General features: G+C 39.8%; 1 protein-coding gene across 3 annotated transcripts in view; it reads right to left on the bottom strand.

Annotated features, from left to right (window-relative positions):
* The window catches only part of PTN (pleiotrophin), a 78,817-nt gene that overhangs the window by 7,153 nt on the left and 47,004 nt on the right, over positions 1-24,660 (bottom strand). For 2 of the 3 annotated variants that reach the window (XM_026119737.2, XM_026119734.2), the window contains exons 2-4: positions 16,782-16,891; positions 15,062-15,235; positions 14,119-14,280 (exon numbers count right to left, since the gene is read on the bottom strand). In XM_026119737.2, coding sequence (XP_025975522.2) covers positions 14,119-14,280; positions 15,062-15,235; positions 16,782-16,890 — 445 coding nt within the window. In that variant the 5' untranslated portion in view covers position 16,891. Of the gene's footprint in view, positions 1-8,280; positions 8,391-14,118; positions 14,281-15,061; positions 15,236-16,781; positions 16,892-24,660 lie in introns of those variants that run through there. The other variant, XM_026119736.2, reaches the window with a different exon arrangement.

Genomic DNA, 24,660 nt, shown 5'->3' with positions numbered 1-24,660 from the left:
AGATGGAAAGGGGAGTTTATGTCCAGTTCCAAACCCTTCCAATCTGAGTGGCTGACCCTGTTTGGCATGCACAGCATTGTCTCAGGATCTTGGTTCGAAATAAGCAAACAGCAGGCAGCTCCTGGAGAAACCGGGTCATGGCTCAGTGGAGAGCTGGAAGAAAGCTTTGCACATGCTACCCACACGCACCCCTCCCTTACTTCCCTTCTATTTCATTATTAGTCTTTGGCTTCCTCCAAATGTGAGAGCAACTCCAGAGTGTGGTGAGAAAGCTCAGCTGTTTCTTCAGCACTGTCAACCCTTTTGTCCCCTCTTTGTTGGGACAAACACCCAGGTACACTTGAAAGGCAACTGAAGTTTGGCCCAGAGCCATCAGGGCAGGGTTAGGCCAGACAGTTAGCACTGATAGAATAAGGAAAGGAGTAGGGAGTATGTGCTGCTCTGACAAATCTGGGGCACATAAGGGAACAATGCAATGGTAGAAGTGAAAGTTGATATCTTAGTATTACCACCTGCAGTAATTTCCACCATGGCAGAAGCAGAGGAAATACAGGTAGAGTAGGTTTCCTCTATAAGTAGAAGAAATTCAGAGAGGCCTAGCAAATGAAGATAAACTAAGGGGATTAAGAATTACTCTTGCCTCACATGTCACCTTGCTATGGGGGAAATAACAACTCTCACTAAGTGCATGAATAAATCCTCATGGATATCGCCACAAAATACAGCACAATAGATGCTACAGAGATGGAAACAGTTTCTGTGAAGATCTTTCCTGGAAGCCTAACAGCAAGCAAGGAGTAGACCCATATTTGCTTGAACCCAGATTGCATTGATAGGTACTTTTCTCCATTGAAAGATGCTTCTACTTCATCCTTCTCCAGAAAAAAAAAAAAAAGAAAAATAAAAAGAAAAAAAAATCAATTTCAGGTTAAATAATAAATACCACAGTGAATGAAGAGACAATCACTTGGCCCTTAAGGTAGTGGTCTTCTTTGGTAATATGTTTTTTTTTCTCTTTGACAAGTTTGTGTAACACAGGCAATCTAGTAAACCTCACGTCTGGTAAATCAGCTTAATTACATTAAAGTCAAAGGAGTTATATCGACTTCTTCCAGCTTTAGATAGGCTCAGGGTACCTTCAGTAGAAAGCAGATTTATGTCCTTACATTTCTCTGATTGTTGTTCTTCCTGTTTGAGAGTTTTTCAAAGCAATATCTTTTTTCTTCAGCTTCTTCAACAAGACAAAAATTACTTTAAGTAATCCTGAAATCTTTTAATCAATGCAAAATAAAATACCTTTTTCATTTCTTCAATAGCATAATCTGTTCTAAGATCTATTTCCCTTAAAAACTTGGCTTAACATTTAAAAGAATAATAATATCTCAAAACACAAAGTAATTTGTTTTAGTTTGAAAAAGTGAAAATGAAATTTTGAAGACTTTTTATTTCCCTATGTCTGTGTGTGTGTGTACACGCACACATGCACATGCATGTGGCCTGGAGCCATTCACAGAATCTGGCACTATTTTACAAATTGTCACTCCAAAATGTCATTTTTCATTAAGTTAACATAGTATATGTTTTTAGCAAAAGCTTTTTTCTCCTATTAAATGTATGTCTCACCCCTCTTATCCTCTTTTAACTCTGTCTTCCTCTAATTTTCCTACTGAAAACTGAAGCTATTGGATTAAGCAAAGGCACTGTATCACTGACTCTCCTGGATTCTGTATCGATTGATCTCTCTCTCTTTCTTTCTTTCCTTTTCTCTAAAAGAAACAATGACTTTTTATCAATCTGACTAGTTCTGGAATTTTTAAAATCTATTCAGGCCCAGGGCAAGCAGAAAGAAAATCTGTGAATTTCAATAAATATATAAAGGAGACATATGGATGTATGCTGACCACTAATAGTACTTTACTGAAAGGAAGAGTATGCACAATTCACAACAGGGGTGAAGTCACTTGTTACCAGGAGAAGGTTTTGGTCATGAGATGTTGTGTGATCAAACTAGGTCCCCATTCTCAAAGACCATCTGCCTTGCACTCAACTTGACTTGACTTCAAAAAAAGGCAAGGAGGAGGATCCCAGGAACTACAGACCAGTCAGCCTCACCTTGGTCCCTCAAAAGGCAATGGAGCAAATAATCCTGGAAACCACTTCCAGATACATTAAGGACAAGAACGTGATGAGGATTGGTCAGCATGGATTTATGAAGTGGACATCATGCTCAGCCATAGCCAACTTGATAGCCCTCTATGATGAGATGATTGGCTTGGTGGACAAGGTGAAAACAGTGGATGTTGTTTATCTCAAGTTTAATAAGGCTTTTGACACTGTCTCCCATAACATTCTCATACTGATGAAGTACAGACTAAATAAGCGAATAGTGAGATGGACTGAAAACTGGCTGAACTGCCAGACTCGGATGATTGTGATCAGCAGCACAAAGTCTAGCTGGAGGCCAGTCACTGGTGGTGTAGTGTAGCAGTGGTGTAGTATCAACCTAGGGGTTGAAACTAGGTCCAGTACCATTTAACCTCTTCACTAATGACCTGGGTGATATGACAGAGTGTGAGTTCAGCAAGTTTTTGCAGATGATACAAAATTGGGAGGAGTGGCTGGTATACCAGATGGTTGTGCTGCCATGCAGAGGGACCTTGACAGGTTGGAGAAATGGGCTGACAGGAATCTCATGAAATTCAACAAAGGGAAGGGCAAAGTCCTGCACCTGGAGAGGAATAATCCCATGCACAAGTACAGGCGGGAGACTGACTGGCAAGTAGCTTTGCAGAGAAGGACCTGCGATGAACAAGGAGTTGAGCATGAGCCAGCAACATGCCCTTACGCAAAGAAAGCCAACAGCAGCCTGGGCTGCATTACGCAGAGCATTGCCAGCAGAATTGTTTGTCAGTGCCCCAGACAAATTGTTGTTCTGCCTCTGGCGTGCCTCAACACACAGCCACATTGGGGAAGGCAGCAAGAAGAGCAGCTATGTCTTCTCCACATGGGATGGGCCTTCCTTCACATCAATGAAATCCTTAGCTACCCACTTATTTTTACCATCCCTGGGTGTCCCTGCAGCAAAACAAAAGGACTTGAAGAGTGAGGTAGGCATGGTCCAGAATATTAATAAGGATAGCTCAATTATCCTCAATTTCTGCCTGTGTTTTACAGTATATACTTTCTGCTCTCCCTCCCCCTTCCCTCCTGTGAGGCTGATGAGCAGTGCTCTTGCACAGCTGGAGGCCAGGATCTTGGATCAAGACATATGCAAAAAGCAAGTTCAGAGTACCTCGCAATTCTCACAGAGAACAGCAATGAAGCACTGCACAGCCAACTAGCTCCCTCCTGGAACCCAAAGTACTTCCAGCCAGATACAAACACCCGATACTCTGTACAAATAGCCTTGCATGAGCAAACTGGGTCAATGTAAATGCACTTGATTTTCTAATCGTTCATCACCTGAATCACCCTATGAAAGCTCATACACAAAAGAATTATTCACAGGATTAAAGGCTGCATGGTCATGGATTAGCGCTAGCAACCTGTATGATGACATGTAACAAAAATTCCAATGAATTTAAATTCAGGACCTTACTGAGTAAATGACTTCATTTGATAAGCAGAACCTTTTCTATACAATTTGGAATGGCAGTAGCCCTCTTTAAATAATCTCTGTTTTGGAGCCTCACTGTTATTGTGCAAGCAGCAAAGGAAAGCAATTATGTCAAAAAGAAGCCACACACCATTTGAAGCCACTCTTAATGTATAAGGCACAAAAGGGAAGTAATTACATTTTAATGGAAGCCAAGGTTGTAAGCCAAGGTATTTGTAGGTATTTCTTTTCACTTGTTGAGGCAAAGGTAACAATTCATTCATAGCACTGCTGAACTCTCACACATGTGAGTCAGTCAGTGTCCCCAAAAGCAATAAAAATCATTTGAAATAGTAAAAGCAGGGATGATGGAAGGTTAGCACAAAGAATTTCAATACCAGGTGTTCAGGACACAGTTTTCCCAGTAACTAGTGCTCAGCCCCACTCAGTATAGAGGAGGTCAGCTTTTCTAAAAGGCTCTCTACCTGTCATTGGGGCAGATTTTCCAAAGCACCTGGATGAAATCCTATGTGGTAGGTAGCAGCCTTGACTTTGAGGAGGCCAAGGATTTCATCTCTTGATGAAAAAAAATCTCGCCTTAAAGGGCTGCTGCTCTCCAAGAACAGAATCAATACTGTTTTGTTATTTCCATTATAGCAGGAAGTCTGTTGATTTTTGAAATAGCCTTGAAACATAAAGATATTTCTTTTGCTTCTCAAGAAAGAGCTTTTCATGGCCATCTAATTGCTTTTCTTCCTATCTTTGCATGAAGCATCTACCTGTTCCTAATCAGTTTAAGAAGGAAAAGTTATATTATGATGGTGATTTTGTTCCAAAATGATCTCTTCTGAAAAGCTCAGTTCTACTGGATGGAAGAAAAGGAACATTCCACTAGCTAAAGAGTAGTAGAAAGCAACTCATCAGTGAATCAATGACGTTGATGTGACTTTTACTTCATTATTATATTACAATTGATTATATCCCCTATACTGTACCTCTGTGCTGTTTAGCCCCCTGCTCTAGTTGCCTATAAATGTTTTTCAGTTTCTCCACTATTCCAGTTAATCCTCTCCAAGTAGATTCTGTTCTGCTTCTTGCTTGCTAAACTTCCATTTTGGATAGCCTTCAATTTCTTCCCAGTTTAACACATGATGGACCCAATTCAAACCTAATGGGTGGAGCCGCACCATTTAACCCAGGAAGGCATTCTGCAATGCGTGTTATCACAGGAAGGCATTCTGCAATGCGTGTTATCAATGGGGAACCAGCCCCATTTAGGCAGTAACAAACATTGAAGTATCTGACAAAGAAATGGATAAAAGAGCAACTCGTGGAAAAAGTTCCCCTAATTTTCTTTCTCATTTGCACTGCAGGAAAAGTAAATGCAGGGGAAAATGAATCCAATTTATTTACTTATAAACATCCACAAAGTTCTGAAACAATCTTAGTCAGCAGCCATCACTTAAACCTAATATTTGGACCTAAGACTTAAAAAAAAAAAAAAGTAAAAAACACAGGTAATTTGTTGACAGTAAGGATGTTCATCAGATATGGTTTAATTTTGATGATTTCCTTCGCCAAAAAAATTCAAGAGAAAAAAATTCAAAATTGTCCCTGTTCCCCACCCCCACCCCCAAACAAACACAATGGCACATACATTTTCTGATTTTGCTAGATAGGCTATTTGTCCAAAGACAAAACCAAGAAAGTTCCACTGATTTTCTTCTGCTTTGGGCCTCATGTATCTAACATGTCAGAGCCTTAAGAGTAATATTTGTGAGACTGCAATGGATAACTTTTCCAGTTGAAGCCTTTTTGGTCCTTGGAGACTGCTTAAGGGTCCTGGCTAACTGGACAGTGGTTTCCTGAGGTTTGCTTTGCTCTTCCTTTTTTCTGCTCCTTCTGATCTGCATCTGGTATATTTGCACTGTTGATTCTTTAAGTGATTCTTAGCAACTTTCTTACTATTCTTTGTTATGTATTGCATTTTGCACAAGAGGGACCCAGTTTCAGTTGGCTCTTTAGCTCTCTGACTATGCTACACACAAGATCCAAATTCATGCCAGTGAGACAGGTGCAGGAATGGACTGATGCATTCGCAAATCACAGCTTACTCTGTAATTACATGTCTGCAGGAGACTGATGAAAACAAAAAGTATTAATACTCCATCTGGACTTTGGCATTTACCTATGTCCAAAGAGAACCAAAGATCATATATTGAGGCAGCTTATATGTCAAACTGAGATCAGTAAACAGGTTTTATGGTAGAAAATATTTTATTTGTGATTTACTGTGAATAGGGACACCAATTTATTTAGTTAGTTTTTAAAAATCAGACACATGCATTTCCCAGTTGTGTTTTTTGACTCTGCCCCAGAGTCGATCTACTCTTGGGCATAGGCTTTGCTTTGATCAGTGTGCCACACTGAACAGTTGCCAGCAAAACTTCTGCAATAAGCACAGATAGAAGAAAAGACAGTTAGAAGGTGACATGGAAAATGAGATGGAGGGAGAAAGAAAGGGGGGGAAAGGAAAGCTTGAAAGGAAAGGAAGTGGAAAAGTAGAAAAGGAAAGAAAGGAAGGAACAGAGCTTTCTCTCTGTGTCTCTGCTGGGAACAGTAATGAGTGTAAACATTTGCTGATGGCATATCTTTTATCACAGTAAGTCCCACAGCTTCAGGCATTTTCACGGCTCAAGGGCACTGACTAATGCCAAGGAGGCTGGACTGCTGCTGCAAGCCAGGAAAGTGAGACAATGAGCATGTAAGAGCACTGGCACACATAAGGCTATTTAAACTTTCACCCACAAAGGTCTGTATTAAACACTAAAAGAAACTCCTGCAGGCACAAGAAGGTTAAACAAGAGCATTTGTCACATCCAGTTTTTCATCATTTGCGGCAACACTGAAAAAAGAATCTTAAATACAAAGCAGGGGATGAGAAAACATGGAGGTCTAGGTTTCCCATGAAACTTCTCAAACTTTCTCTTTTCAAAAACACCTGTAAAAGCTGCAGAACAACTAAAAATCCTGAATTTTGAAAATTACTTTCTAAAAAGTATTTCTTTCTCCCTTTCTTACATGCATTTCCTGCCCCCTGGAATCAGGGCTGTGTCAATCAGATAAATATTATGTTATGATTTGACAATGTGTTCAAATTATTTGCCCAAACAGTCTAATTCTCAAAGGCACAAAAGCAGTCTCAAGGGAAACAGTAGTGGGAAGCCTCCAAGAAACATAAGGAAATGGAAGCAGAAAAAACACCATTAAAAGAGACTCAAACATTATCAGCTTAGGGTTGCACTGGCAGCTTGCTAGCAGCTTGAGGCTGGTCCACACTGTAGCCAATGTTTTGTTTTATTTTCTTATATGGCTTACTCTTGTTTCCATTTAAATTCATAACAAAAATTACATTTCCTCAGGTTACAGCATCAAGGAGCCAAATCACGGAGATCTGTCTCAGAGACCAAAGTTTCCAATGAGTTGTACGTCATCTCGAAATAACAAGCCTTGTCCTCAGACTTAGCAGGGAGCACTGGGAAACACAACCAAGCATTTAGAACTCAGTCTCACCCCTCCAGACCACTATTGCTCCTCTTGCTTTTCACATTTCTCAGCTCCATAAAGCATAAATTATTCATAGCAAAACTGTCTCTCACAATGTTTATACAGTGCTTAGTACAATGGCACCCTTTTTCAACTGGGGCCTCTGGGCACTCATGCAAAATGAATAATCATGATGATAGCAGCAATAATAACAGCAAGCGATGCTGTTTCCACTGGACAGTCACTGCCAGTGTTTGCCCTGCAGAGCTCAGAGCACTGTATTTCACTGCCGGCTCCCAGTCGGTGTCACAGGCCATTGCTGAGAAAACCAGCCTCAAGCTTTAGAAGAAGAGAAAAACCTCCCAATTTTGCCGTTCAGGTTTTTGTTCAACTTTCACAGCTGTTTCCTAATATGAGAAAATCCCTCATTTTTATATCTAATTAGTTTGAGCAGATCCTATTATTCTGCCTCCTGTAATACTAATTATTATGCTAACGGCATGCATGCACAACTAATGAGTTACATTAAAGACGGGGAACTCTGCAACCTACAGAGGGAGATAGAGCATGGGTATGATGCCAAAACAGAAGATATTAGCATCTTTCAAATAAAACAAAATCACAGTGCTAATAAGTCATTCCTTCTCCTCCTATGTCGTTCCCCACCCCCCCCCCCCCCCCCCCGGCTACTCCTTAGAAGCAGGTAAATCTATTTTGTTGCTGTGCAAAGGCAAAGTTGAGGGAAGGCACCAGAGAAAGGGCAGATTGTCCAGCATGCAAAATGGAGGGGGCCACTGGTGGCCCTTTTTTTCCAGTATGGCACCCAGTTTGTCTGAGGAATGAATAGCTTCATATCAGGTAAGCAATCCATTCAGACAATATCACCATCAGCTCCTTCCAACAACCAGCAGCCAAGTCATACTGCCAAAACGCAGACAGCCTGTTCTGGCAATGCACTGATATGTCCTGTCTGCAGGCAGGAATCAAGGCTGCCACTACAGAGCCCTAAAAGCACCTGCTGTATTCTGCTTCTGGCACCAAAGTAGGGATGGGATATATCCACTCAGTAATAAAAGTCCAGTTCTATGTTTTCACATCAAGCAGGCCTAAGAAGATATAGGATAAACTAGCGCCAAACACTATCTTAAATCCATTGAGATTACTAAAGTCAAAACAAAGACCATAGTCAAAGACTGTAGTTCAGACACTTACCCTGAAGTAAATTGTCATGTTCTGCTGATTTCCGAGACTGGAAAAAAAGGGAGCAACAGCTACTAGTCAGAGCATGTATCTGAGAATCAACAGCTCCTAGCTGAGTGCCTGGATCTGCCACTGATACTGTGTAACCCTGCAAAATCGTTTAGCCTTTCTACCTTTCAATTACTACTTTTATTTAAATTCTTCTTCCTCAGGTCTCAGGAGTGATATAGGAGGATTAGCTAATTGTTTCCTGTAAAGATTCCTAGACAAAAGACAGAATGTAATGCAGAGTATTCATATTACACTAACCTCTTAAGTCAAGCACTTCGAATTATGTGAAATCAGTAAAAACACACAGAGCATAGTATTTCCTCTACTGTGGGAGTGCATACACTCTGTCAAAGACAGGGAACTGCACCGACACCTTGCTAGACTCTCAAATCCTACATCTGACCTACATTACAGGAAAGAAATTACAGCCATTATTAGCTGTAGCTGATCTTTCCTTAAGGTGAGCAACCTTTCAAAACACTGGGTGCTGCAGGATGCAATCTTTGGATGCCACTCCCATTATTCAGAATAACAGTGGCTGCAAGCAGTGTGAATGTTTCCCAGCTCTAGCTGGAATTGTTTGCCTATGTGGTAAGGATTGAGCTTGGCCAGGGTAAAGTAAATCACAGATCCGATATACTATAAACTGATAGAAAGTTGGTAAAATAGAATTATAAAGAAGAAATAAATACAACTGGGTGCAAAAAGTTATCTGAGAAAAAGTAGCTGAATTTTAAAAAATAGGTACCTTGTAAAAACAGCAGGTGGTCTTTGCTTACTCTATTTAATTTCATCTTAATCAGAAGAATAAATGGCTAAAAGTACAAGAGAGACTGAGAAAGAGACAGGAAGAATCAGTGTGACATAAAGACAATATGAAAAAAGAAAGAAAAGCCTATCGGGCAACCCAGCTCACTAAAAAATAAATTCCTTCTCTCTCAGCAGCTAAAGCAAAATGTTTCCTGAATCTTGACAATACCCCATTCTTTTACTTTCTGGTTGGCTGCAACCTGAACAATCATCAGTCAAGTTTGGGTGGCCGTGAAGTAGGCCAGATGGAGCTTGTCGGCAGTGTTTTCTTCTCTTTGGTGCAAGTTGGTCATTAGAGCAGCTGCTCCACAGAAGTGCCCGATTCTTTCACATCTGTCAAGACAGTTTAGGGAGACCTTGAACCTCCCTGGCATTGCAGACACTGATTAGAATATGCAATTGTGCGTGTTAGAGGAGATGTGGCTGCCTCTGCTGGGATTCTGTGATAAAAATTATCCTCTCATCCTTTCCAGCCTTTGAGACATGTTTTCTCATGACCTCATTTGTGTACTAAATACAGAAACCATAGTGTCAGGGATATCATTTTCACATTGCTGACAATCTCCCTCTCAAAATGCATAAGATTTAAGAATGTATAACAACTTTCATTCTGGGATAGCTATACTTTGGCCCAGCAGCCCAAGACCAAGCTGCTGTCATCCAATCTGAGAACACCTCAGCAATACTATGGAGAAGAGAGCTCATGAGAAATCCAGATAAGCTTCCAATTCCTGATTCATCATCAGCTGTCCCTTAAATTCAATATTCAGCAGAGTTTCTCTAATAATTTTCCTCTTACAAGTAGTGAGCTCCAAGATGTCCAAGTGTCCCAGCCTACGATCCAAGTCAGCTGCTCAGAAGTACTAGCCAAACACAATATTCTGAAACAGAGCAACTGCTGATGAGGAAAAAAATACAAATGTTTTTAAGAAAAGTTATCCAAGAGGTAAAATTAGTTTCCAAACTAATGGGAGTGCTTCAAGACCATTTTAAGGCTTTTCCATGAATGCTGACTAATGATAAAACAAATCCTTAAGAACTCCTACATCGCCAGTTTATCAGGCAGGCATTGATTCCTAAGGTTAATGAGTATCTCCTGGTTTAATTTAGTAGAAGTTTTGTTGCAGCTTATAAAAGTTCCTGCAAAAGCAAAATATTCTTCCATCAGCAAATCTGCAAAATGAAAACCCTCGGGATTTTTCTGTGGGTATACATTTCCTTTTGATTTAACATAGATCAAACTCTTATGAAAAAAAAATCTTCTTCCAAAGTAGTTGCATGAAAGCGGGGAGACATAGGCTTCATCCTATGAGCAAAGCTGCTGCATGTAACTGGTCATGAACTGGAAATGTGGATAAGCCAACAGGAGAGCAGCAGTTACAGATGACATCCATTTATCTGCATTATTCTCCAAGAGTAGAGAATGCGAGGAGGAAATTCAGAGACCAAGCCACACTACAGAAATGCATCAGATGAAATTCAATACACAATACCTCACTGCACAACACTAGAAGACATAATCTGACTTACCAACAAACCTTCTTGGCCTCTTAATTAACTGCACTAATTCATTTTTTAAAAAAGATAAGACTCAGGGACAATTGTAAAAGGCTCAGATAAAAATATCTGCTCCACATGCAGCAGTAATGAAAAGAAAAAACATATTTAGTTTAGTGAGTAAGCATGTTACACTTAGGGAGTGTAATGATGAATAATAAGGGAAACACTACAGTGCTATTTTTCTTTTTTAACACAAATCAGTAGAGGACATGCTTGGAATACTGTGTACAGTCCAGTCACTTCATCTCAGAAATGATTTAGCAATAATAGAAGGAATTTAAGTAGGTCCAGTAGAGAATATTCTTATCATGGATAAACTGTCATGCAAAAGAATACTTAAAAGTCAAAGGTTTTAGCTTTAAAAGCAGGCAAGTGGTAGATAATAACAAAAGACACATAAAACTACAATTGACTGGAGAAGCTAAATGAGGGGGCTTTTACTCTCTCTATGTATAATATCAAATCAAAAGAAAAAGTAATGTAATAGGTTACAAACATAACTCTAATAAGCCTAACAAAAAGAATATTTCAAGGCAAAGAAGGTTAGTCAGCGAAACCATTAAAACAAACCTTATATATATTGGTATTTTTCAGTGAAAATGACTTTGTTGAAATATTCTCAGCCAGTTCACATCTGCTTTTGGTATTCTCAACTTATTTGTGTCAGAGATGTACTCAGTGATGCTGTTCTTGAAAAATATACTAGTCAGAAACATCATAGTTCAGTGGAGGAGTACATTATCGTAATCAATAAGACCCTCACTTACTACTCTCTTGCCAGAGACAACAAGTGCTACATAGCCACTGCCTTGCTATTCTAGGCAATCACTGTGGGAACCGACTGCAGTTAATCAGCATTTACAGGTCCAGTTGCATATAAATACAGACCTTATACAACAGTGTGTCTCAGAAAAAAGTGCTTCTTCCAAATAAGCTATCGTACACTTTTTCTCTTGTAGTCTTGAGTCACTGATGTGAGACTAGCAGGGGGTGAAAAGCGAGCCAAATATGTGCCTGCATTCCATTCTAAGTGATCAAACAACAAATACCTCATACTTCATTCTTCAAAGAATTAAATTGGGTCCTATTCTAACTATACATTGAATATGGTTTAATTCTTCCTCCACTTAGACCCGGGGGGGGGCTAACCTCCAACCTGTAATTTCTTTCACCTCAGGAAGAAAACAGAAATACAGATTCTTGTTCCCATTAACATTTCAGCATTCAGATCTTTAAAATAAAGTTCAGCAGGGCACAAAATTTCATACAGTGTTAATCTTATTGACGTAAATTCTTACTCTAGTTCCTACTATTACCACCAATACACTGTCCCATGTAGCTTCTATGAAGTTACACACAGACTCTTGTCTCAGATCTGCAATATGGATTTCTTATCTTTAGCTTAGGGCCTTGACAGACTTGCTGTGTTTGACTTCCACATGTGCTGCCCCTGCTAATGCCAACAGCAGATGAATGAGCAGGCGGCATGCAGGAAGATGCTATAAGATTTCTAATGCAAATCAGGAGAGCAGAATTTCTGCCGAGGGCTTATGATCACAACCTACATTTGTACCTACTTCTCCATTCACGTTCTTTCAAATCAAATGAAGATGGGTTTCTCATTTAAGTTGCACCACATAACTATATTTGCTGCAGCCAGTCACAATCCAAGTTTCACAATCCAAGTTTCACAATCCAAGTCCAGCTGCAACTCACTCATATCTAGACCTCAGCTAAAATTACTCCAATTCAGCAAGCTCTGAGACGCTGCCTTTAAAACTATAGCTTGAAAACTCCTCTGTACCATCCAACAGCACTGCTCTCACAGAATGATCCTGCATCACCACTCAGCTCTGTCTGCCTCTTCCCTCTTCTGACAGCCATTGATAGAATATACTGACTCAGCAAGGGCCGAACAAGGCAGACAGCTAGTCGTGGCTCAGACGGCAGCGGCCTTCTGGCAGCACAATAGGAAGCTTCATTCAGTAAACTCCCAACTGCCACTTAGGCATGGAAACTTACTCCAAAAAAGAAAAAAAAGAAGCCGTCCCCCAACCTAATAAACAATAAAATTACACAGCTCATCCTGTATTTATTCCCTTTCAGTCACTTCCATCCCCAAATGAAGATGCTTATTGCTGCCAACTCAGTAAAGTCAGCTGGTCTCCGAAAATCTAGTTGTATCCTTTCTGCTTCACAGCTTGTCGTTATCCACATAGCTTCCAGACTCAGTGCTTATCTGATAACTCCATGGAAGATGTGCAAGGAAAACCAGTTACAGCTCTACTGACTGCAAAGTAGGTGGATGCGTGCACACTAAAGGATATGCTTTTAACCTAATCAGATGCGTCTCAGACTACACAAGCAGCCCAGGCCACCTGCAAGTACCCCACAGATCACTGGTGCACTGAAGTCCACAGCTTGAAAATTGCTCGTCCAAGCTCCACCTGTCACTCCTAATCAAATGTATCTTCATAATAATCCAAATATTCAAAGCCTGGAACGTGTTTAACCACAGTTGGTTTACAGCAAACAAATGCCAGAGTAGCATAGCTGGTAGCATCCACATTACTTCTGTATTTCAAACAACATCTCACAATTTCATCTCTCACTAGAAATCATTCTACATACATCCTGCTATTGCAACAAATGTGTACATTAAAAACCCTTAATGGTTAGAAAGAAAATAAGTTTGTCTAAGTGGTATTTGGAAACACAAAAGTAGTGACAAGGCATATACCTATCCATGTGCTAGGAATTACACTGTCAACTGCAGTTGAATAAGACACACACATTCCCTATTCTCCTTCCCATTATCCTCTCCCAGAACAGTTTATAACCCAAAGCATGCAGAACATTCACATATCCTCTTTTCAGTGCTCAGAGAGCATTCCATTACATCCCTTCATTACCACCTGCCCAGAAAGAAAGCAGTCCCTTTTCAACTAGACATTATTCATTACCAAATACAACCTATATGAAAGGTATGTTTATCTTGTAAGAGACATTTTTGCATGCTATTATTGGTGCGTTCATGTCAACAAATGAGTTAGGAAAAGCATCTGTACTCTGAAGATCTAGTGAGCATCAGCAAACTGGTAGCAGTGTAAGTGGTCTAAGGTTCAAATTAAGGCCCTAATCTTCAGCTCATTTCTTGTCTGTCAGACTGCCATGGCTACACAGCTCAAGAATATTGTCTGCCTGACTGCTGGGAGATTAGACGCAGCAGTACAGCACTAAAGAAAGACCAAGTACAATCTCTTCTGTACTACTAAGTTCCTACTGAAGCATGTGGGACATCACAAATCCAGTCATTTAAATGAACTAGTGTGTAGCTGTCAGCAAATGGAATTTACCTTGAGGTTTGGGTTTGGTAAGCTTCCCACAGGGCTTTGAGATTGTGACAGTCTTCTGGCAGTCAGCATTATGAAGGGCTCTCTTTAGGTTCCCAGTTCGAGTCTTCAGGGCAGTATTCAAGTCACATTCTCCCCAGGCCTGGAACTGGTATTTACACTCCGCTGCAAAAAGTGAATACATGGCAATTTTTAAAACAGAATGACTGAGCATGAAACAAGTTATCTGAGTCTAATAGGAAATCACGGACTGCCAGTGCTTGTAGACAGAAGGATCATGCAACCAAAGAAAGCCCAAGACAAATTTAAAGAGCAGTTACAAGGATAAGTTTGTCCCCCAAACAAAAATGCTTTAAAATGGAATTCTCTGGATTGGCACCAATATGGCATTATTGTCATATAAAGGAAGACACATGCAACTATGCAGTTACCAAATAGATAGAAAAAACAACAGTGGGATATGTTGTTCACATTCTATATGGCTGATACTCCATTTGTGTGATGCCAAAGAGCAGCAAACAGGGCTTAAATAGTTTCAAGAACGTATGTGCAGCAATGAACTTGTCAAGTTCATGCTCCATGCTACAAATCACACATCATAAGGTCATGTACAGACTATCGTATCCATAGCACAGATTCACACCTGTGAGAGAACAGTGCTGCCTTAAACATGACTGTCCACCAAAGGAGAGCACAGTTACACATGCTGCTGGAACACTGAGGTTATACTAAGTAGGTTATATAGACTGTCTGCTACAGGGGTTGCTTGCTCTGAGGAGGCTGCCTTCTGATAGCCTTACATCATTTAGTTGCAATGAATTTGAAACAAGGAAGTATCAGCCCCTTCACCAAGACACTTGCCAGAGCTAAGCAGAAAATACAGACTTCCTTCTCCAAACTTAGGTAAAAAAAAAATAAGCAAATCCCTTGGGAGAGTGAAGCTTACCTCCAAATTGCTTCTTCCAATTGCAGGGAATCTTACACTTCTGAGTCTTGGTGGTTTGTTTGCACTCAGCTCCACTGCGAGTGCCCTCACGTGTCCCCAGGCCGCAGTCACCACTAGTGGGCACACAGACACTCCACTGCCATTCCCCACAGTCGGACTTCTTCGCCTTTTTCTCTGGATGATGCCAAGGAATCAAATGCAAGCAAGAGAAATGGTCAATACCCAGAGCTTATGGAAAAGTTTCCATTCATTAGGCTTGTTAAACAGTCACTACACATGAAAGAATAGATAAAGGAGATAGTCTTAACACAAGTTCTTCAAAGGCAAAAGATCCAGCATCCTCTTCACAGGTCTAGAGAAACAGATCAGCCTCCTAGACTTTGACTCCAAACCAGAATGGATCACTCAAATTCAGTCTCACTGTATATTGGACCACACAGATATTCTGGAGTGGATTCTCATTTTGGGAAGGGGGAATAGTCTAGACACCCTCAAGGATCACTGATCAAAACATGCAGGAATGCTCACTCAGAAAGGACGTTCCTCTGTCCCCTAGTAATGGACGGCATATAAATATTTTCAGCGTCAGCTGAAGCCTTACACAGTAAGGTAAGAAATTTCTGTGCTGACATCATATATCAAAGGATTTAAGCACCTCCAGGGAAGAGCATGGGATACAAACTTTTCATTTGTATAGCATGTTACAGTCTGTGTCAGAATATAACCTAAGCTTCAAAGGAAAGAGCAAACTAGATGGAGCAGGGTATTTGAATGCAAGTTTAATATGGTTGTTGATCATCCTACATGTAAATGGTCAGAATCTGATCAGAACACCTCTAAATGCTGACAATAAAGGGGTTTTGCTGCTCCGGGACAAAAGGACGGGTCTTCATTTAAATCCTTACACCTAAGTCTGATGAGGAAAATTAGCAGTGTTATCCAACCCACGTGTTCAAAAGATTGCGAGCACAAGCAGCTTTAAATAACATGTACAGAATGATTTGCCTTTTAGTTTTTGTATATGTTGGTTCACATTTTCTCATATTTCCATACAACCACAACAGTTAGAAACATTCTTTTCTAATGGGAGCACTAATTCTAAAGGACTCACAGGTCATATTAACCAGTATGTAAGTAGTCCGTAAATAGCAAGACTTTAAGAAAAACACCAAAAGATGTCATCCGTAAAAATCATTAAAACTGGGTATGATAGATGTGAATTTTCCACCTCAGGCCTGTCTCACCTATAATGAGGTCTGAGTTCATCACTGACAGGAAGCAATTACCACTGGATGTCTGGTTGTCTATGTGAAGCAGAGGCTTAGTTCAATTCATTGCTGAATGATTTCCACATCACATAGAATTGATAGCATTTTCATATACGACACTGAATGAGCAACGTAACTGCTCCTCTGTGGTTCTCTCTTCAAGCATGAACTCAGACCCAGAGCAAATTTTAAGGAAAGCTGACTTGCAATACCCACTCTGTGATAAACTGAGGACTTCAGTCTCTGGGGCTGTCTAGTTGGCAGCTTTCATGGAAACTAATTTCTCTTTTCCTATTTAACATAAAGTAGCATGTCACAGCCACAAATCCCTACCCTGTATGTCAAAAGGTTAATGACTGCCCTGAATTTCATAACAAGACCAGAAGCATTTGACATTCTCCCACCCATGCAATCTACCTCAGGGATTAATTTTGGATTACATTGGACCTTACCTAGTTTCTCTTTTTTGCCAGCCTCAGTGGTGCTCACAGCTGCCAGAATGAAAACAAGTGCCAGAAGGGCAGCTGTGAAAATTCGATGTTGTTGTTGTTGTTGTTGCATTCTGGGGATTAACAAGAGAGAGGAAAATGGGTTGGTTAGATTGTAAAGTACCTAAGGTATAGCCACAGCATTTCTGGGAGCTATACTTCAGGGCCACAAGACACAAGACACTATCAGCTATTGGTAAAATGGGCAATTATTTTCATTACAAACAGAATACAAAGATTTTTAATGCTTTATTTTCCATTCTAAGTACCAAATCCCTAATCTACATCACTGATGTTATGGATGAGCTTTGCCACAGGAAGTTCAATAATTCAATATTGCTCATTTTGCAGAAACTTGAGAGAGACACGTCTACTGATAGGCCTGGAACTTCTCTCTTCTTTCTTTATATTTGACTGTGATTTATTGTGTAAAACTAAACATAACGTATACTGTGTCTTTCAGCTTACCCAGTAGTATAAAGTAGGAAATGCTACACAGTCCACCTTGCGAGAGTTCAAGTTTTTGTCAGGCTTATTTGACATTTTAAAAGAGCTTCTTTCACAAAAACAACTTACATAGGTAAAATGTGATGCATTATCTTAACTGCCATTGGCATGTTGCTTCCTACCTTTTCCTTCCCGCCCAATTAGTGTCTATTCCTAATATCAGTTAAGCTAATTGCCTCAAATGCAAAATGGATACACAGATTTGCATAGATAGCTAGAGGCTATCCCTAGCATGCTAATGAAGTATACGCAATGAATCCAAAATCTGGATTTCGGAGCCAAATACTCAAATACAAAAAGGAATTAAAAGCATTTGCTTGGTAGTGAAGAATCAATTATTAGCCAGCCACCAAAAATCATTCAGTCCCGGCAGATTTAAATGGCTTCCATAAATATTTCCCCTTCACTTTGTTATAATTTGCACTGCCTTATCTAGGCTCCCTGAAAGCAGGGCCATAAAAACAACTGAATATGTTACAACTGAACAACATCCCATTTCCCAGAGACACCTCTCAAGTCTGCAGCAGGGTACAAAGAGGGTGGACTACAGACTAGTTGGATGGAAGGATTCCCCACCCTTTTTTTAAACCAGGGCCCATGCCATTCACGCTATGCCAGTGCACAGAGGAAGGTGCCAAGGGCACTAGCCATTAAGACAGCCTTGAAGACTCCACAAAACTGATACTACAAAGAGCGTAAAGGCAACCTGAGCTCTTTTTGCTGAACATAGCAAACCTAGTGGAGAAATAATTCTCACCATGAACACAGAACAAAATGTATTTGAAATTTAATTTGGCACTTTTCAGTATCTCCTGCTGGCAACCATCTTGTTCCAAAGCAACATAATTGTAACTGGACATGGACAACAGGAGAGCAATCCCAAACATCAGAGACTTTTAAGTATCCAGCTTTAATATTATGCTAAAAGTGAGATGAGAAATTTTAATAAGCAGGTTTGTTTAAATAAAGTTCATGTGTAGACTGCAAGAGACCTGGCATTTAAATGTCTGAAGCAGCTGTCATTAGCATCAGTTTGGTTTACTTCAAAGGCTAGTCCTGTCATGAAAAAAAGGCCACCAGTGTTTTCAAGGGCATTCTGAACTTAAACAGAGCCTGGAGCAAGAGCATACAAGAACCCTGCACAAGCTATGGGTTGTTTTTTCCTCCCTTCTGCTAAGTTTCTATTCAAAGCCTCATATCCTTTACAGAAAATGAAATGAAATAAAACAAAATACGCAACTTGCTTCTTCACTCAGCTTACATTGCAGACTGGTTCTCCATAACTAAACATAGTTACAACACTGCAAGCATGTCAGCCTTCTCCTCTTCAGCCCCTTTGCTTCAGAGCAACTTTGCCATCTGTAGCACTGCACCTCATCTCATGCCCCATTTCCACTATAATTTACCTTCTTACTCCTCTCTTCCAAACTATTAACTAGCACTCCTTAGTTGAAGAAGCATTAACAGCTGGCATGGAAATATATACAGAAAGAGAGCTGCTGTAATTAGTTCCATAATCCAAGACACCGCTCTAGAGCACTGTCTGGGAGCATCAGAACCTGGCACAAGGCTGTACCAGTGGGTTTGCCGCATGGGAAGTCAGCGCGTGTAGGAGAAGCACCGTGATGGCTTAAGCCTCCCTTCTGAATCGCTGCTACCTGCCCCGGAGAACCGGAACGTGGTAAACTGCACCCTGTGCTGTTAGCAGTCATGGGGAGCTGTGAATCATTGACTCCAGGAAAACTGCATTAGTTGAACAAAGCCCCTAACGCAAATTTGTAAAATCAATACTATTTTCCCTGAAAGAAAAGCAGAAAAAATACCTATTTTGAGTCTGAAATGCTCCAGAAGCCCTATGAACAAACGAACAAAAACATCATGGAGCCTTGATATAGCATATTTGCCTAAGACCTCAAGTCTCCCTGCAGCCAAAATATTTGCCAAGTTGTCCAAGACAAACACCAAACCTGCAGATATGTATATCCCTCTGGCAGAGAGCGCCAGCCTCTTTCTTGAAATGCCTTTGCTATTAATTATAAACAAGTGAACAAACGTGTAATACAGAATGCCTTGCTTCACATCATACAAACATCTAGAATCTGATATAACTGATGCAACTACAGAAAATTATGTAATTAATTGTTTTGTACATGATAACTCAGCAAGGGCAGGTGCTCCCAGGAAATTACAAACATCACCCTATGCCCTGTATTCAGTAAAAATACCAGATATTTTTTCAGAAAGCTGTAAAATCCCACCTTTAAATAATAAATTAATAATTTGAGTTCAGTCTTCAGTTTTCCTTGTAAATATTTCAGCTGGCCATTAAGAGGATGGATAAGGAGGAAAACTTGTCAACATGGGCTTGTTTTTGAAAACAAAGCCCAGTGAAAATAGCTTTTTTTCCAAATTTGAAGGTGACAATTTTTCCCTTCTCATTACGATCTGTGATAGCATTTGCAGTTCAGCCTTTAACTCCAGTTCACCTTTGATTTAAAGTACCACCAAAAATTTTAATAGCAATGAAAAAGTAGGTGTTTCATAACATGCAAAACAGATGCCGCTTTCATGTTTTCATTTTTGTAATGAGTTTTCCATTTACATCAATGATAACATGCAGATTTTGTGTGAAGAAGGAAAAGTATTTCCAAAATCCTGTATGACAGCCACTGAACAGAGCAAGACAGAAGAATTTAAAGAACTGGCAATGCTATTTACAATCAACAGAAAAGGAAGAGTCAAAAATAAAAAAGAAAGAAAGACAAGAGACATTTGGGATGGAGGAAGTTGCAGTAAACAAGAGAGAAAAGGTAGAGAGAAAGAGAGTTTAGAACAATTTAAAGGGTGAGCTGGAGCAAGATCAAAAGAAGAGAGTAAGTATGAAAAGACACAGCTAAAATCATGAAAAGAGCATCAAAACAAGAACGAGAGAAGAGAGAAACAGTTAATGAGAGTTAAACACTAAAAAAAGAGAGTGTTATGAAAACATGAAGTGTGTAATGAGGTGAGGACTGAAGCACAATTGAAATGTACTGCAGCAAGTGGCTTCTCCCAACTAAATCAAGGCACAGGAATTATTTCAATCTAACAGTTGATTTCACAATCAATCTCTGCTAGCTAGCAAAAATGAAAAGAAAATAAAAAATTGAGAGACAATCAGAAAATGGATGAGTTCATCAACCATTCATGCATGAGTTCAATTGCACACTGAGCTCCAGAGAGTCAGGCACAAGTCATACTATGTCTGCAGCTTAAAGGATCTTTGGAGCGGAGCTCGAGCCTCCCACTCCAAATCCTTCACTACTTCCTGGCCCTATTTTACAGTCACATCCATCCCTCCTGAAACTCTTCATTAAGTCATTCATTCCCTGTGTTGAGTACCATTCCCATGACTAAATGTACCAGCTCTTCAAGGAAATATCTATTCCTGGGCCTGCAGCATAGAGCTCCCAAATCAACTAGGGGCCAATACCATACCCACATAGTGCAGCACTTTGATACGCAGACACATCCACTTGGGTCCAGAAACATGACAGACATGTTCATACAGTGCCGCTCCTGGTCTAATGAGCCCAAAAAGTTTATTCCCTCCAACACCAGATCCTGCAGACATGGCTTGCTGCTTCCACATCCAAGTTAGCATCACGGAGGCGACCCAAGTGTGCTCCCAGTGCATTCCTTACACCTTTGCACCTCAGTTAGAGCCACACTAGTGAACCTGGCTTGCACTATCTGTGCTCATGCAATAAACGCACACAGCTTCTCCATTTCTCATGGCCGTTTTCTTCATCTGCTCCAATTTGAACATGCCTTTCCTGAACGCAAGCATCCAGAACAAAACACCATTTCAGATGAAGATCCATCGGTGAGCAACAATGTTTATTTTTCCTAGCCCTACTGAAGCTATCATATGCAGCACATCCTAGGATCACACATGCCTTTTGCATTTTTTTTTTCTTTCTGTTAATAACTATTACTCACAAGCCCTCTTCTTCATCTGTTCTTTTCAAAGTAACTGGCAAGGTCCCAGCTTATAGAAGCAATATGTTTTCTTAGTCCCTATGAGTATCACCTTATTCTCTGAACTATTAGGTTTTGTCACATGACTTAAGCCATCCACATCTTCCAGCTTGGGCAGTATAATATGCCAAACATCATCTGTGCTTACAGTGCTGTTACTCTGTAACACAGTATTATCATTAAGTAATGGGCCACAGGCTTTGTACTGAGTTTGCAAGGCCTTAGGACTGAGGCTTGTCAGGTTTACACTGTCTGAACTTTCCTTGACCTATCTACAGCTTTGTTTCATTTGGTTTAGCTGTAACACCAATTATTCCAGCTGACCAGGTGGCTATGGCTAATATGTTTTACTTTAGTTTATCTTTGAATGGTACCACCCAGGTTTTATGACTCTAAAAAAATGACATAGTAGAGAGAACTACAGGCCTGGTGTCTTAGCAGAGGCCTGGAGAAGCTGAGGCACAGCAGAAGTCCAGGCACGGGATGATTCAAGATGGGACACAGACTCGACAACAGAGATCCCACAGCTATAAACCACTCAGCAATGGGCAGTCAAAGAAAGGCAGACCTGGGGCTGGACAAAACTGGTCTGAGGGGCAACAAAGAGAACAAAGAAATAGTATCTAACATATGTAAAAGGCACCAACCATATATAGTAAATTCAGTTATAACACTGAGCAGCAGACCAGTGAAGAAAGAGCAAGGCGTAAAAGCATGTTAGCAAACATAAAACTGACCTCAAGTGGCACCTACAGCTAGGAAGAAGAAACCATCAGCATGAACCTTGTATTTTCCCAGCGGAGGACTCCAGATGCTAACGACTTGCCTTAACACTCCCACCACCACCACCAGAATGAAACTACCAACCTCGGCACCCGGAGGGCTAGGGCAGGGTGAGTATAACATCAGGAAAAGTGGTAGAAACTAAGAAGTGTGTGTCCAATAATTTTAACTGTATTATTACTGAAACTTCTTCTGCCTAGATGAATTCTCTCTCTTTCTGTAATAATTACATCTGGACTAATAATGATTCTTGGATTAGGCTGTTAAGATTTCATTTACACTACCAATAAATTCTTGGTTTTATATAAATTTATATAGAAGTTGTGCTTACTCTTTGCCCATAAACAAAATTTTGAGCATAAGAATGCCTCCCAACTTTGTTATTTAGCACACTATCATTTTTATCCCATGATCAGAAATAAATAAAATAAATCCCCAAATCAGACTTGAGAAATTCTTACAGCCCAATGTTTCTGTTCACAGCACAGCTCATTTTTGAGTCCTCTTTAAGTTCCTTACCCATGTTAGAACTACCTTTTGTGTGAATCCCCATTTTTTCTGATTGATTTAATAATTTGTCAAATCCCATAACAAATGCTTTAATAAATCAGTTAGATTAGTCCCAGATTAGTCAAGTCTAGAAAATCCGTTTTCAAGCAAGCTAGTTCGGGAGATCAGTCTCCTTTCAGTAAATACACACTGTTTAATGAAACTTAACATTTACTTCCAATTCTTAAATTATTGTCTTATTCAAAATTTGTTCCATTTCACAGTCATCAAGAGCAGACTAACAGGTCTGCAGTTACTTTGATGGGTTAAATATAAATATTTGCTATCCTCCAGTCACACAGCACCAGGAAGTATTGGATGTGTATTTCAACAATATTTCTTAACAGATCTGAAATGGCATGTGCCATTTTTGCAGTATTCTGGCACGGAAATATATAGTTTTCTCTGTAAAAGAGAAGATGATAACATTTAGCTCTTAGAGTTTGATCTCTGTGACAGCTACAGAAACTTCTGCTTCCTCCTCTATCTCATTAGCTGTCAGATACATGCTGCTGTGCTTTCTATGATCTTACTTATGGAAAACTGAGGCAAATACTCACAGTTTTGGAGCCAGACTGGTAAACATCCAAACTGTCATCTCTCACTGTAAAGTGTTCTCCCTCCCTTGCACACGTACACACACACACCCACACACTTTGTTGTCTTTATTTGCAAGACTAGAAAAACCTTTTATATTTGCTTTCAATTTCTCTTGCAAGATTTAAGTTAGCTTAATTTTTGGAAAGTCACACAGCAGTCCACCATTTCTGGACTTCCAAGACACTTTCTTAAGTGATCAGTATCATTTTTCTAAATTCCTATGGGCTCCTGAAAGCACTTTAATGGGTTGATCCCCACTGCGGTTTGGAACTCCTCTCTAGAGACTCCCCCCCCCGCATTTTTTTTGAGGACACAAATTTCAAGGGTTTTTTTGTCTGTGATAAAAAGAGATTTGAAACAGTCTCTTATTAAAAATATCGCATTGTTGAGTCCAGTCCACTTTACCAATTTCCTTAATTTCTCAGAATTCACCTTTTAAAATCGAAAACCTTAATTAGACGTCATTTGACATGAACTGAATCATCTTGTTAATGTTTGATCCAGAGTTATATTTAAAGAATAGCTTTTCTGTAAGGTCATGCTGAAATAAATTCTAAAATAACATCAACTTATTATAGCCCTTTGTAGCAGGTATTGAAGAAATCATGTCCTCAAATATCTAGCCTATATTATTATTATTAGCATCATTTGCCCTCTAATCTAAATCTGGAAAGATATACCTTTTTTTAAGAGATCCTTATGATACTTTCCTCACGCACAAGATCACAAAGACTGCTACCAAAATCCACGTCCAACTTTGAGTTGACACAAAACCTGTAGATATTTTTTTCCTTACTTCTCCAAAGTAGTTTTGAGTCATGTGAATTCTGTGTTATACATACTGGTAGGGTTTTGGTTTTTTTTTTAACACTGTATCATTAATTTCCATTACAGCTATACCATTTTTACTCTGATTTCTATCTTTTCTGGACATACCCTTCAAGTCCTATGTGCCAATCATGATTATTAATTCAGTGTGTGTGGACTAATCCAGTAACATCCATATGTTCACTTCAAGCAGAAACGCAAGTATAGCTTAGGGGTTTAAGCCTGTAAGTGAGCCAAAGTTTGTGAGGAAAGAAAATACCTTTAATTACCACAAACAATTGGTCTAAATTGGTCTACCAAAAGATACTTTCTCTGCCAAAACACCCTTGCCTTTTTCTCACTAGTAACCATAGTTATGTTTAAAAAAAAATTTTTTTAAGAACAACTACTAGAACAATGATGAAATGCCAGCTTTTCTTGGGTCAAATTAAATAATGAAATGATATTTTATCCTCATTTGTTGAGGGAGGGGTTGGTGAGGGAACAACAAAAAAAAAGCAGTAATGCATTTTCTCAAAGACCTACCACTACTGCATCAAGCACCACAAAAAGATGC

Source organism: Dromaius novaehollandiae, chromosome 1, assembly GCF_036370855.1.
Source record: "Dromaius novaehollandiae isolate bDroNov1 chromosome 1, bDroNov1.hap1, whole genome shotgun sequence".
NCBI classification, from domain to species: domain Eukaryota; kingdom Metazoa; phylum Chordata; class Aves; order Casuariiformes; family Dromaiidae; genus Dromaius; species Dromaius novaehollandiae.
The sequence above is the reverse complement of the archived record's forward strand: the minus strand, read 5'-3'. Positions and strand labels throughout refer to the sequence as shown.